Source organism: Hesperophylax consimilis, chromosome 10 (genome assembly GCF_061612785.1).
Source record: "Hesperophylax consimilis isolate HC1 chromosome 10, BYU_Hcon_1.0, whole genome shotgun sequence".
Classification (NCBI taxonomy): Eukaryota; Metazoa; Arthropoda; class Insecta; order Trichoptera; family Limnephilidae; genus Hesperophylax; species Hesperophylax consimilis.
In genome coordinates this window covers 35,651,606-35,664,130 of record NC_142845.1, presented here as the reverse complement: position 1 = coordinate 35,664,130, position 12,525 = coordinate 35,651,606, and the positions used below count along the sequence as shown (strand labels likewise).

General features: G+C 31.9%; 1 protein-coding gene and 1 non-coding gene across 3 annotated transcripts in view; both read right to left on the bottom strand.

The window, feature by feature from the left end:
* Window positions 1-12,525, bottom strand: part of LOC149420702 (matrix metalloproteinase-2-like) — a 701,246-nt gene that overhangs the window by 462,774 nt on the left and 225,947 nt on the right. For both annotated transcript variants that reach the window (XM_089636894.1, XM_089636895.1), the window contains exons 3-4: window positions 9,010-9,111; window positions 5,419-5,585 (exon numbers count right to left, since the gene is read on the bottom strand). In XM_089636894.1, coding sequence (XP_089493020.1) covers window positions 5,419-5,585; window positions 9,010-9,111 — 269 coding nt within the window. The remainder of the gene's footprint in view (window positions 1-5,418; window positions 5,586-9,009; window positions 9,112-12,525) is intronic.
* TRNAK-UUU (transfer RNA lysine (anticodon UUU)) lies at window positions 3,365-3,437 on the bottom strand. The gene has a single exon. It is a non-coding gene; the product is annotated as a tRNA-Lys (tRNA).

The window sequence follows — 12,525 nt, the reverse complement described above, 5'->3', positions numbered from 1 at the left end:
AAAAACATTCAAAAAGTAGGTATTGGACAGTTAGGGATGGGCGGTTAATCGGCCGAGTGACAAGAAAAAATATTGTTTAAAAAAAAAAAGTCAAGTGCGTTTCTAAACACCCTATACATTATATCACATATTTATATTGGATCTTGCATACAAACCCAATGAGTTACAAAACTCGTTTTATTTAAATAAAAATAATAGTACTTAGGGGCCGTTCAAGTATTATGTAAGCACTATAGGGGGGCAGGGGGGTCTTTGCTTTGCTTATTTTTGATGACATGGGGGGGTGGGGGGGTCAAGATAGTGATTACGTCAGCACTGCACAGCTGCACAGCAGTAGTTATTTTTTTTTTACACATTGGCAACCCACACATTGTCTATGATTGAAAACCGAATATATATATTCGGGGATTGCCACAAATAATTAATACGTTTAGGTACTTGCTTAAAAAACAGAATACATTAACAGAAAAATGCATATAGGTACCAATTTTTACGTAAGCATGGGAGGGGGGGGGGGTAAGAGCTTTACTTACTTTTGGTGACAAGGGGGAAGAGGGGGTAAATAATTGTAATAAATCTGCTTACGTAATACTTGAACGGCCCCTTATACATAAGGGCATGATTCCTACCCGAAATAAAACCATTTTTTTTTAAATAACCAATAAAAAACTAAAATTTATTATAATAATACGTAAATTTTAATTCATATTTAAGTATTAAAAAATAAAATTATGTTTTTTTTTGTTTTGACTAAGGATTGAACCTTCCTCCACAAGGACTGAGTTAAATATCTTCTAAAAAAAATAATGGTTTGGCAGAAGATTGAACCTTCCATCCTGGGAAACTGGGGTCAACAACGCTAACACCTAAACCAAATTCTAATTGAATAGTACCGACATTTACATTACATTTCTTTTTTATTATTTATTAATTATTTAAGAAATATATTTGTACAGCGCCCGCGGTGATTTTTTACGAAAACGGCGCTATATAAATTAACAAAATATTATTATTATTATGTCATCCAGTTTCAGAAAAATGCGAGTGTGTGTGCGTGTATTCGCATAAGTGCAACCTAAAGAAATTAAATGCATCGTCATCGACAACGAGTATATCTGCCGAGTTTCAGCTCGATCGGATGTAGGGAAGTGGGTTAATCTCCACTTCCAAGGTACCACTCCATTCATTCATTCATTCATTCAACCAAGAAAAAAACGAAATTTAAATATATGTACTAAAGATAATGTATAATCAATTATGTATTTTAGTCTATGTGTATAATGGACTAACATAATATTATAATCATAATAATATTAAACATCAAGCCGGTCACCATATCAAATATAGACTGAGTTTTCAAAGAGACGAGAAAATTAAATTACAATGGTTGATTTATAGTTTAGTTGTCAGCATAATAACGTTTTTCAAAGTAAATTAGTAAAACATCACAAAAGATCTTAAATAATAATAAAAAGTATTTTCGAAGGAAGCAAATACTTTGGGGTGTGACATATTGAATGAAAAAAACATACACTTAGTAAGACACCACTTTATTTTTGAATTAATAACAATAGCCAACCGGGTTTCGCTTGTCCCAAGCTTCATCAGGACTAAATATCAACTAAAGCAAATTAGATACAGGCACATATAAATATAGGTAAATGAAAACAATGAGTGAAAGAGATACAAAACAGATAGAAAGAGATGCAAATAGAAAATGTGGAGACAAATTATTAAGGATGATGAGGAGGGTGGGGGGGAAGGAAATAACAGTTTCAGCGGCGGAATAAATTTAATATGGGACTATCAGATAAATTGATTTGGTTATTTATTATATTTAAATTATTATTAACTGCTTTTTTTATTTCAAGGGCTTCTAAGTTGTTTAATCTAATTCCAGATCCATTTTTATGCAATATTTTAGTTCCCGAGATTTTATCGAATGAATGATTAGATTCTATTAAATGATTTGCGAATTCTGAAAAGGCATTATTGTTTAAACATCGTAAATGTTCTTTTACTCTTAAGTTGACATTCCGGGCCGTTTAATTGTAATGATTGTTCTGCTTTTTATATCGGAAAAACGGCCCGGAATGTCAACTTAAGAGTAAAAGAACATTTACGATGTTTAAACAATAATGCCTTTTCAGAATTCGCAAATCATTTAATAGAATCTAATCATTCATTCGATAAAATCTCGGGAACTAAAATATTGCATAAAAATGGATCTGGAATTAGATTAAACAACTTAGAAGCCCTTGAAATAAAAAAGCAGTTAATAATAATTTAAATATAATAAATAACCAAATCAATTTATCTGATAGTCCCATATTAAATTTATTCCGCCGCTGAAACTGTTATTTCCTTCCCCCCCACCCTCCTCATCATCCTTAATAATTTGTCTCCACATTTTCTATTTGCATCTCTTTCTATCTGTTTTGTATCTCTTTCACTCATTGTTTTCATTTACCTATATTTATATGTGCCTGTATCTAATTTGCTTTAGTTGATATTTAGTCCTGATGAAGCTTGGGACAAGCGAAACCCGGTTGGCTATTGTTATTAATTCAAAAATAAAGTGGTGTCTTACTAAGTGTTTGTTTTTTTCATTCAATAATAAAAAGCTTGAAAATCACAAAAGATATTCAAATAAAAGAATACATGAAGAAAAATGTATAACTAAGTATTTACATAGCGCAGCTTAGTGTCAATTCATTTCAAGTGCGCTTACTACAACAAATTTATTTATTATTGAATTGAATTATTGAATTTTTTTATATACATACATGGATAGTAACTTAAAATATTTTGAAATGTATAAAAAATATTGTAATAAATGTACATAATTTTAAAAAAAATCCCACGAAGGCGAAGCCTGAGTGTGGGTATTATAAGTATTTTTATCTTATTTCCATGGTTTAAGTGGAGATATCAAATATAAATTTAAGTTATTTTAAAAGAGTTACTGTAGAGATGCAATACAAGAAACTGAATCATGAAATATGTAAAAGTTAATATAACACAAAAAATAAGGTAAATTCTAGTTTTTAAAGAAGACATCTTAAAACGTGAATTAGCAGACAAAGCATTACTTAAACAATAAAATATATCCGCTGTTTTGTATGTATGTGAAATAATAAAAAAAATAATCTCTCCATGGATATAAATGTTACAGATAGGTTTGCTAAAACTTATAAGAAAAAAATATCTAAAACTTACAAAACGGTAATTTAATATTAGTGGTCATGTTCTTAAAAGATAGACAGTCATGTTAAAAATGTACATAAAATAAAAAAATATAAATAAAAACATGACAAAATAACAAAAGATTTTCAAATAAAAGAAAACAAATCAAAAAGTTAGTCGCCCGAACAGGGACTTGAACCCTGGACCCTTGGATTAAAAGTCCAATGCTCTACCGACTGAGCTATCCGGGCAGATGATTCGTTTGCCCGAGAATGCTATCAGTATTTGCAAAACGTTCTTAATTGTTAATGCGGATATAAATAAATTATTATTACATTTATTTTATGATTTTATCATCGAAGAAAATTTATTACGTAATAATAACATAACTTCTCACACGTCATGCAGATATAAACACTAGAGTGACACGAGAACATTTATTTATTATTATTGTTTTGCAGTTAGTAAATAATTATATAAAAGCGTAATTTAATTCTTTCTTCTAACTTTCGAGGACCCTGTTAAAATAAAATATTTTTGCAGAAACTTTAAATGATAGTTTTTCTACTCGCCGCAGCACACATGTGGCGGTAGTGTAGAATTAAGCCGAGCATTAAACCATTGTTTGCCGAAGTCAAATATAGCACCGCCTGCGGCTATTTGATTAACTAATCACCTAATTTAGGGCTACGGCCGTAAAATTCAAAGAAGGTGTGCAAATGTATTTCACGCAAATTTACCTTTGAAATTAACATCATTTTCGTACGTTTCATAAGGGGGATTCGTTATAAAGTAGACATTGTAAGTTAATGAGGAGAAAGCTTTACGTGATGTTATAAGACAAAACTCATAATAAAATAAAATACGCCTAGTAACGCTTTAATATTTTATAGCGTGTTTGAAACCTTGTCATTAAAAATAGAAGTATTTAATTTATTTTTTTATTAAATTATTTTCTGATGACATCGATAGTATGAAGTATTCTTCATAGGTGGTGACGATGTATTATTTTTTAGCAATATTTCAAGGTTTCCCAATTTGCAATGTGAACCCATAAAAAATATACGGGTATCATGATATTTAATACCATAATTTCTGTAGGTCTGTTCTAATAGGTCGTAATCATTGTTTTTCACATTCACAGCTTTACTTTTATATTTAAAAAAAATTTCCTTTTCGGAAATCTAAAAAAAATATCCTTAATAAATTAATCTTTAAAAAATGTTCATATTGCTGATATAATTTGAATTATGCCGCATCAAATAGATGCGCGCGACTAGGACGGTCACGCAATCTTGACAGATTGGACTTATTCGGCTCTAACTTATAAAAGAGGGCCGTATACTGCTCTGGTTAAAATCTTTACTCTTAATAATATTCATGAAAGTTTTTTTTAGACTAGCACTACTTTGTTCCAATCCTCAAAAATACGGTCATTTTGCATTTCGTGTTAAATTAACTTCACCTTTCTTCAGAGGACATACCCAGTCTATTTTAAAATGCCTAAATAATCCGGAAAATTCGATAATGTCTTCCGTATTTGCTTTGGTAAATCGATATTTCGATTTAAAATATTCCTCCGATAGTGCAGCAAAGGGGTATTACTGCTTTTTTACATGTTCATCGTGCGACCGACTGATATATGTAAAATCTTTAACAAATTCCGCGATCTATACCTGGAGATCGGGCGGTTTAATAAAAATGTGTCAACTTCTAATAACGCCGTATTACGGCCGGTATACGCAGTCCGCGTATGCGTATATGGGTGACGTTTTCTACTAACCCGTTCTTATCCCCTCGGATTAAGTATTATGAGTAATACGGATAAATTTTAATGCAATATCCATTTGTGAAGGTATGGGACAGTATGGGTACCGACGCGCCGCTCCGAAAACCATTTATTGGATAGCCAACACCTTTGGCATCGGGCACCCCGAGTTCGCTACGTTAGGTGACCAGGCAGGGGTGCCATGTGCACCTGCCCACCAAGTGCGTGGCGGGCGGGACCTTTTGACGTCTTCAGCCGGACTCTCTCGACCCATCGCCTTGCAACGCAGAGGAAGGGATGGATTCAAACGTCTGTCACTCCTGAACACACTGACACTAGATTACTCTCCTTCATTTTCTTAAAAATACCCGTCACACGATATCCACAAAGTTGACATAGGCCCTATAGGCAATTATTTTCGTGTGTTGTGTTGATTAATTATAATGAATTTTGAAAAGACTCACCTCCATGTGAGATCGGTGTGGTTCCAGACGTTTCCCTGCTGGACGAACCTCCTCTTCCTGTTGCCCTGGCCCCCGTGCGGCTGGTCCGGCAGTCCGCAGCGGGGCTTCCTCAACAGCTCTTTGGTCAGAGAGTCGATCTCCCCCGACACGGGCACGTGGCCGAACCTCTGAGAGACAGAAGGGAACGTCAGGTAACTATATATTATTTTTTTTCATAGAAATCCAAGTTCCAATTGATATTATGATTGAAATTTCACAGAATCCTTCATAATATATTTAAAAAAATCATTGTTAATCATTGACGACTTTCAAACAAAAATCTTAAATAAAAAAATAATCATTTTGGTTTGAGAGTCGCTGGTGTTATCTTCAATGATTAAAGATTATATTATGTTGAGGTTTTATTAATTAAGCTATTAGAAAAAAAATGATTGTGACAAATTTGCACAGATACTATAATTATAGAAGGCAAAAGAAAGTGAGTAGATTTACAAAATTAACATTTTATTATACAGGGTTTTAAGGGGCGTATTTGAATTACTTTAATCAGTGATTCCTGAAATAATTTTGGGCAAAAAATATAAGTGAAATTTTAGTCTCCAGTGTCCTTTTTTATGTTTATGGTGTTTTTTTTTAAATTATCAATTTATTTTCTTCACTAAATTTCTTCCACATGTCTTCATGGGTTACTCAGCCGAGAAACCACCCAACCCTTTACAGTCCTATTTCTACTAATTTGTTATTTATTTTATTTAAAAAAAAAACATCAAAAATGTCAACAAAAAAAACATTAAAAATGTCATTTACACTCTTTACTCCAATTAATGTCAGGAATCACTGTTTAAAGCAAGTCAAGTGCGCCCCTTAACACCCTGTTTAACACATTTGGTAATCAAGTAGATTCTGAAAACAAAGTTCGAAATTAATGTAAAAATAAAAAAAAAACCAACACCTACATAATTATATGAGATTACTAAATATGAGGGAATAAGATACTTCAACTGGTCGAGAGTTCTTACAGAGCTCGGAGGTAAAATAAGTCATACATGTCACGTATCCTGCAGACACCTGGACAGGTATTCCAAGAACACTAAAGTAATATTATTGGTTGTCATCTGCGTGGGTTGTCATCTTGCCCAGGTTAAATTGAATTAATTCATCAATTATTATTGAGTGCCTACGAACCTGTCGCCAGTCGAATTTAGTTAATACGAGAAATGGGTATATTCTCTGGCGTATGGATAGTAAACATCAATACTTATTCACAGATTTTCAAACTTACGGCCGCTTTCAACAATCAAAAGTGTTCGCTTTCAAAAAAGTACAAGATTCAAATATGACATTAAAAATTCTAATTCTTACTCCGATTCAATCGAGTTTAAAACTCTAATTTGCTTTGAATTTAAGTGTCATCATTTTCAAAATTGAAAGTGTCTGTTGGAGAATTCAGTCAAGTGATAAAGTAACTGCAAATTTTTCAATATTTTTAACAGAAAAGAATTTTAATCGTCGTTTTCAAAATTGGAACTGATTTGTCAAAAATTCCGACTATCCGTGATTTTTCATGGATCTGAACTAGTTAGACATAAAATAGAAAGAGAAAATTTATCCTGTAACTTTGACCTCAATTACGTAAGGTTAATAGGGAATCAAACGTGCGTGCGTAGATTTTTGTCTCATAAACATACACAATTTTTGTTAGAATCTAAGGAAATTCATGATTATTCGTAGATTATATCGAGAGTCGCGCTTAACCTTAAGGTTAAACGCAACGTTCGTCATAATCTACGCGTTCATAGAAGGCGTTAATTCAATTATTTTATTAAAATACGCTTTTTGGAAGTTACGCTTTACAATATTTAGACGAATTATTTGTTTGCGCCCGTACATAAGCAATAGGAATATGAATAATTAATTTTGCCCGTATAAAAACTAAAATCTTACAAGAAAGCCATACGAATACAATATTGGTTTGAATCATCGATACAATATTGTATTTGTATATCTTTGTTGAAAGAATTGGGTTTTTTATACGGGCAAAATATAGCCCGTCTTAATAGTTTATAGCATAACTTGCAAAACGTGTATTTAAGGTTAAACGCAACGCTCGTTGTATTCTACGTGTTCACAGATGGCGTTAATTAATTAATTTTGTTTAAATACGCTTTTGCAAGGTATTGCTTTACAGTATTAAGACAAATTATTTGTTTGCGCCCTCATATACGCAATATGAATATGAATAAATAGTTTTGTCCATATAAAAACTCAATTCTATCGAGAAAGGCATACAAATACAATATTGGATTGAATCATCGGTAAAATACTGTATTTGTGTGCCTTTCTCGAAAGAATTAAGTCTTTAAACGAACAAAACTATTGATTCATATTCATATTGCGTATATACGGGCGCAAACAAATGATTTGTCTTAATATTGTAAAGCAATACCTTGCAAAAGCGTATTTAAACAAAATGAATTAATTAACGCCATCTGTGAACACGTAGAATACAACGAGCGTTGCGTTTAACCTTAAGGTTAAACGCAACGCTCGTTGTATTCTACGTGTTCACAGATGGCGTTAATTAATTAATTTTGTTTAAATACGCTTTTGCAAGGTATTGCTTTACAGTATTAAGACAAATTATTTGTTTGCGCCCTCATATACGCAATATGAATATGAATAAATAGTTTTGTCCATATAAAAACTCGATTCTATCGAGAAAGGCATACAAATACAATATTGGATTGAATCATCGGTAAAATATTGTATTTGTGTGCCTTTCTCGAAAGAATTAAGTCTTTAAACGAACAAAACTATTGATTCATATTCATATTGCATATATACGGGCGCAAACAAATGATTTGTCTTAATATTGTAAAGCAATACCTTGCAAAAGCGTATTTAAACAAAATTAATTAATTAACGCCATCTGTGAACACGTAGAATACAACGAGCGTTGCGTTTAACCTTAAGGTTAAACGCGACGCTCGTTTTATTCTACGTGTTCATAGATGGCGTTAATTAATTATTTTTTTATTAAAATACGCTTTTAGCAAGGTGTTGATGCAATATTAAGACAAATTATTAATTGCGCCCGTACATACGCAATATTCATTTATTTATTACAAAATAATACAATGTTTCAAATTATAACAGTGAGATAAATAAATATTTATACAATTTTTTGAATGAATGGTTATGTCAATTAAATTTTATGGTACATCTTCTTGTGGAGAAAAGGGAATATAATAAGTTTTTTTCTCTATTTATTTTTTTGATAACATAGAATAAATAGTTTTGTCCGTATAAAAACTCATTTCTTTCAAAAACGACATACAAATTATTGGATTGAATCATCGGTAGAATGTGGTATTTGTATGCCTTTCTCGAGAGAATTGACTTAAAATTGAAACAAATTATTTTTCTTAATATTGTAAAGAATGTAAACGAATGCCTTGCTAAAGCAAGTTTAGTCAAATTAATTAATTAATTAACGCCATCTATGAACAAATAGATTAAAACGAACGTCGCCTTTAAAAATAACAAATTTGAATGTGTGTTTTAGTACAAGAAGTAATTTTTATAACCTACCTGCAAATCTTTAATTGCTTCTCTTAGTTGATCTTCAGTTCTGAGATTCCCCGCTTCGGAATCGCTCTGCGGCAAGTATCCGAAACTTGACAGGTAGTTTTGCTGAAACAAAACGAAATCATTTATTAGTTTATTTGTCAAAATATTATAGAAATACAATAAATTATTTTTACACGAGTTTCTTCGTTTCAACTAAACAAAATTATAAATATTAAAAAGTTAAAATAGTATAAAAACGAAAATACGTAATTCTTTTCGTGTTGTGTTTTATTTTGTTTCTTTCTCTCTCCTTTTCTATCCCCTGTATTTGTACTCGAGCATATAATCTATTTTTACCAATAATAGATAAGTAACTTCTTCTAAATTCCCACCTTGGCTCTGTGCTTATGTGTATATCCCTGTCAGTTTCCTTTCTTGTTTATTCTTGTCTGTTTTTTCTATTTGTGTGCAGTTTTGTACGTGATACTAATAATTATGATATTTTTATATTTTTGTACTGTTTCGTTAAAATACCAATGTAAAATTGTACCTATTAACTCCCAACTATGTATTGTAAGTTCCTCTCGTTCTACAATGACTTTACAATAAATAAAAATAATATAAATTTTGATCTCTGGTGATTTGACGTGTTGTTTTTGTATTATTTTGTATTTATTATGCTTATATAATGCACTTGCATAATGGATTGACTAGATGATCATTTGTGGAAAAGTGTGTGGAAGGGTTTAGTTTTTCCTGTGGGGAAGATTTAACCCGGACATAAAGTCGGAAAAAAAAGAAGTTTTATCATATTTTTTTGTAACAAATAGATTAAAGATAATGCTATCGTCACTGAGATGTCCTGTGCTGAGGATTTAATTTACACATTATTCAATATGGTTTATAATATGAAGTAATTATAATTGACGCTATACAAATTGTCCAATAAAAAAATAATAATAATGTGTAGTGTTTTGTCTGAAATTATTATAAATATATTACATGGTGTTTTACAGTGCAATTGAATGGTTTCGGTGTCAGTCTATACTTGGTGTTAGTATAGTTTCTATTTCTGATCTTCATATGTTTTGTATCCAGCTAGTTGAATGAGAGTGGGATTATAAATTAGAGTACTTAAATTACTTTTATTAATTTTGGTAAATGCACAGAAACGAGGAAAACGGTTAGGCACATTTTATATCAGTTAGATAACAATGAGAAAAAACTATTTCAGGAACCGAATATCGAGAATAATTTATTTTAATAGCTGTTTCGTAAAAAAAAAATAATTTGACGTATTTTCTTCAACAGAGACGAGATAAAAACATTCATAAAACTTTCGCATCAATAATAACGATGGCCGGCAAGTTTAATTTTAATCAATCGATTTTTTTTTTCAAAAGTGCGTACTAACCGTGCCTCTTATTTTTAAGAAGAAAATCGTAAAAAATAATAAAAAGCTGAAATTGTGATATAAGAAGTTTACCAGACCGGGGTTTGAACGCGTGACGCCTGAGTGCGAACTAGAAGATTACACTTTAGATCACTCAAACAAGAGCCGGTCTAAAAATAAACGTATCCATCAATTTATTTTGGCTGGCGGACACCATGTTCAGATTAGTACCTACTTCGTAATCGCTCGTTATGGTTGTCTTCAGTTTCTCGCGTACAGATGGCGACACTTTAGTCTACAGCTCGCACCCGGACCATCTTTGATATATTGTAAATAATCTACGAACAGTAATTTCAGTGATCCTTCTTTGGTCTCAAAGAATATGATGAAGGGGTTTTCTAGCGTTTGCTTGAAGTCCGCAGCCCCACTGTTACGACTATGGGCGGGCGAAAACCATCTGATCCTTCGATCGAAAGGGATCCTCTTTAATTATTGAATAACTATTATAGGGCAGGCATTAAGCAGAGGGGGGGTTGTGTTTTGTGTTAGAGAATTTCTGTGAGTGTGAAACATAATTCCCCTCAAAATATTTCAAACCATGGAGGGGTTGTTACAGAACTTATGTTAAAAAAAAATACCCCACGAACAAAAATTCATCTGATTCCCCAAAATAATTTTTCAAAATCCATGTGGGGGGGGGGGGGGGTTAGCTACGGAACTTCGTACAAAGTTAAGTAAAGCAAGTACAAAGTATCGCATGAAAATACCTGGTACTTTTACTGGGTCCGATAAATACGCCTCATCTTTAGGTGAGTCGTACTAGCTCATCTTGATACTTAAAACAACTGGTACAAGTATGAATAAATACCTAGTCCAAATACCTGTTCCCTTGTATTTCGCACTTGTACTTACTTACACGCGCCCTTTTAAGTGATTTTTCACGGAAAAATGTGCTATATAAAATAGCAAAATATTATTATTTAGATCGCAGTGTCAAAAACAAATATCCAACAAGCAACTACGAATACAAACGTTAGTCAAAAATGCTTCATATATTGTGGTCATAAACTCTACAGCAAAATCCCACTCTCTCTCAAAAACTACACCATAGAAATATTTAAAACTCAGATAACATGCTAGATACAAACAGACATGAAATAGAATACAAACACCAAATACAGAGTAAAACAGAAACAAATTGCACTAATAACAAACTAATATTACAAACGAGAAAGTGTGTTTGTTTGTTTGTCCTTCTTTCACGTCGCAACGGAGTGACCGATCGACGTGGTTTTTTTACATCGGGATAGGACTGGGAAGTGACATAGGCTACTTTTCATCTCGGAAAAAACATTTCATTCCCGTGAGAAAAATCTTTGTAGAGTAATTTCTCCCTAATACCACGCGAGCGATGCCGCAAGAAAAAGCTAGTTCTTTTTGTATGTAAATGAATTCCTCAGCACGGTAGATCCAAAAGAGGATTTCATTTTTGTTAACTTGTTATAAAATCGTAAAAACTAGTTATGTATGTATCATAATTAGGTGAGAAGTTACAAATGGACCATACAGCACAATATAACACTTCTTGCACGAGAGCTATTTAAGTTAGTGTCAAGTAAAATAACCCACCCTTGAAAGGGGGAAATATAAGTAGTAAATTTTATAACTTAAAAATAAAACAAGTAATACGCAATACCAATACAATACACACTATATACAACCGTACCTCATTTTATTTGCCGATTTTTTTTCTTCATCACCGTCATTTTTGTATTTTATTTTTATTTTATATTATTTTTTTATTGAATATTATTAAATTGTAAAATGGGGGCCTCAGCACGGGTAAAGCATCCAGTGAGGCTCATATTATCAAATAAAGGTTTATAGATGTAAAGATATTGTATCAAATAATATCAACCTATTCAATAAATCAAAGTTAAGTGATTGGTTTAAGTCAGTATATTATTAACGAAGCATTTATCAGAAATAGGCTAGAAGTTACAAATGGACCTTACACAATAAAACAATTCTTGCATGAGAGCTATTTACGTTAGTCTCAAGTAAAATATACTATTTTTACTATTCTTATATTTACTATTATTTCCCCCTTTCCGTACCGAATTAGAGATGTCAAACAAAGTTGT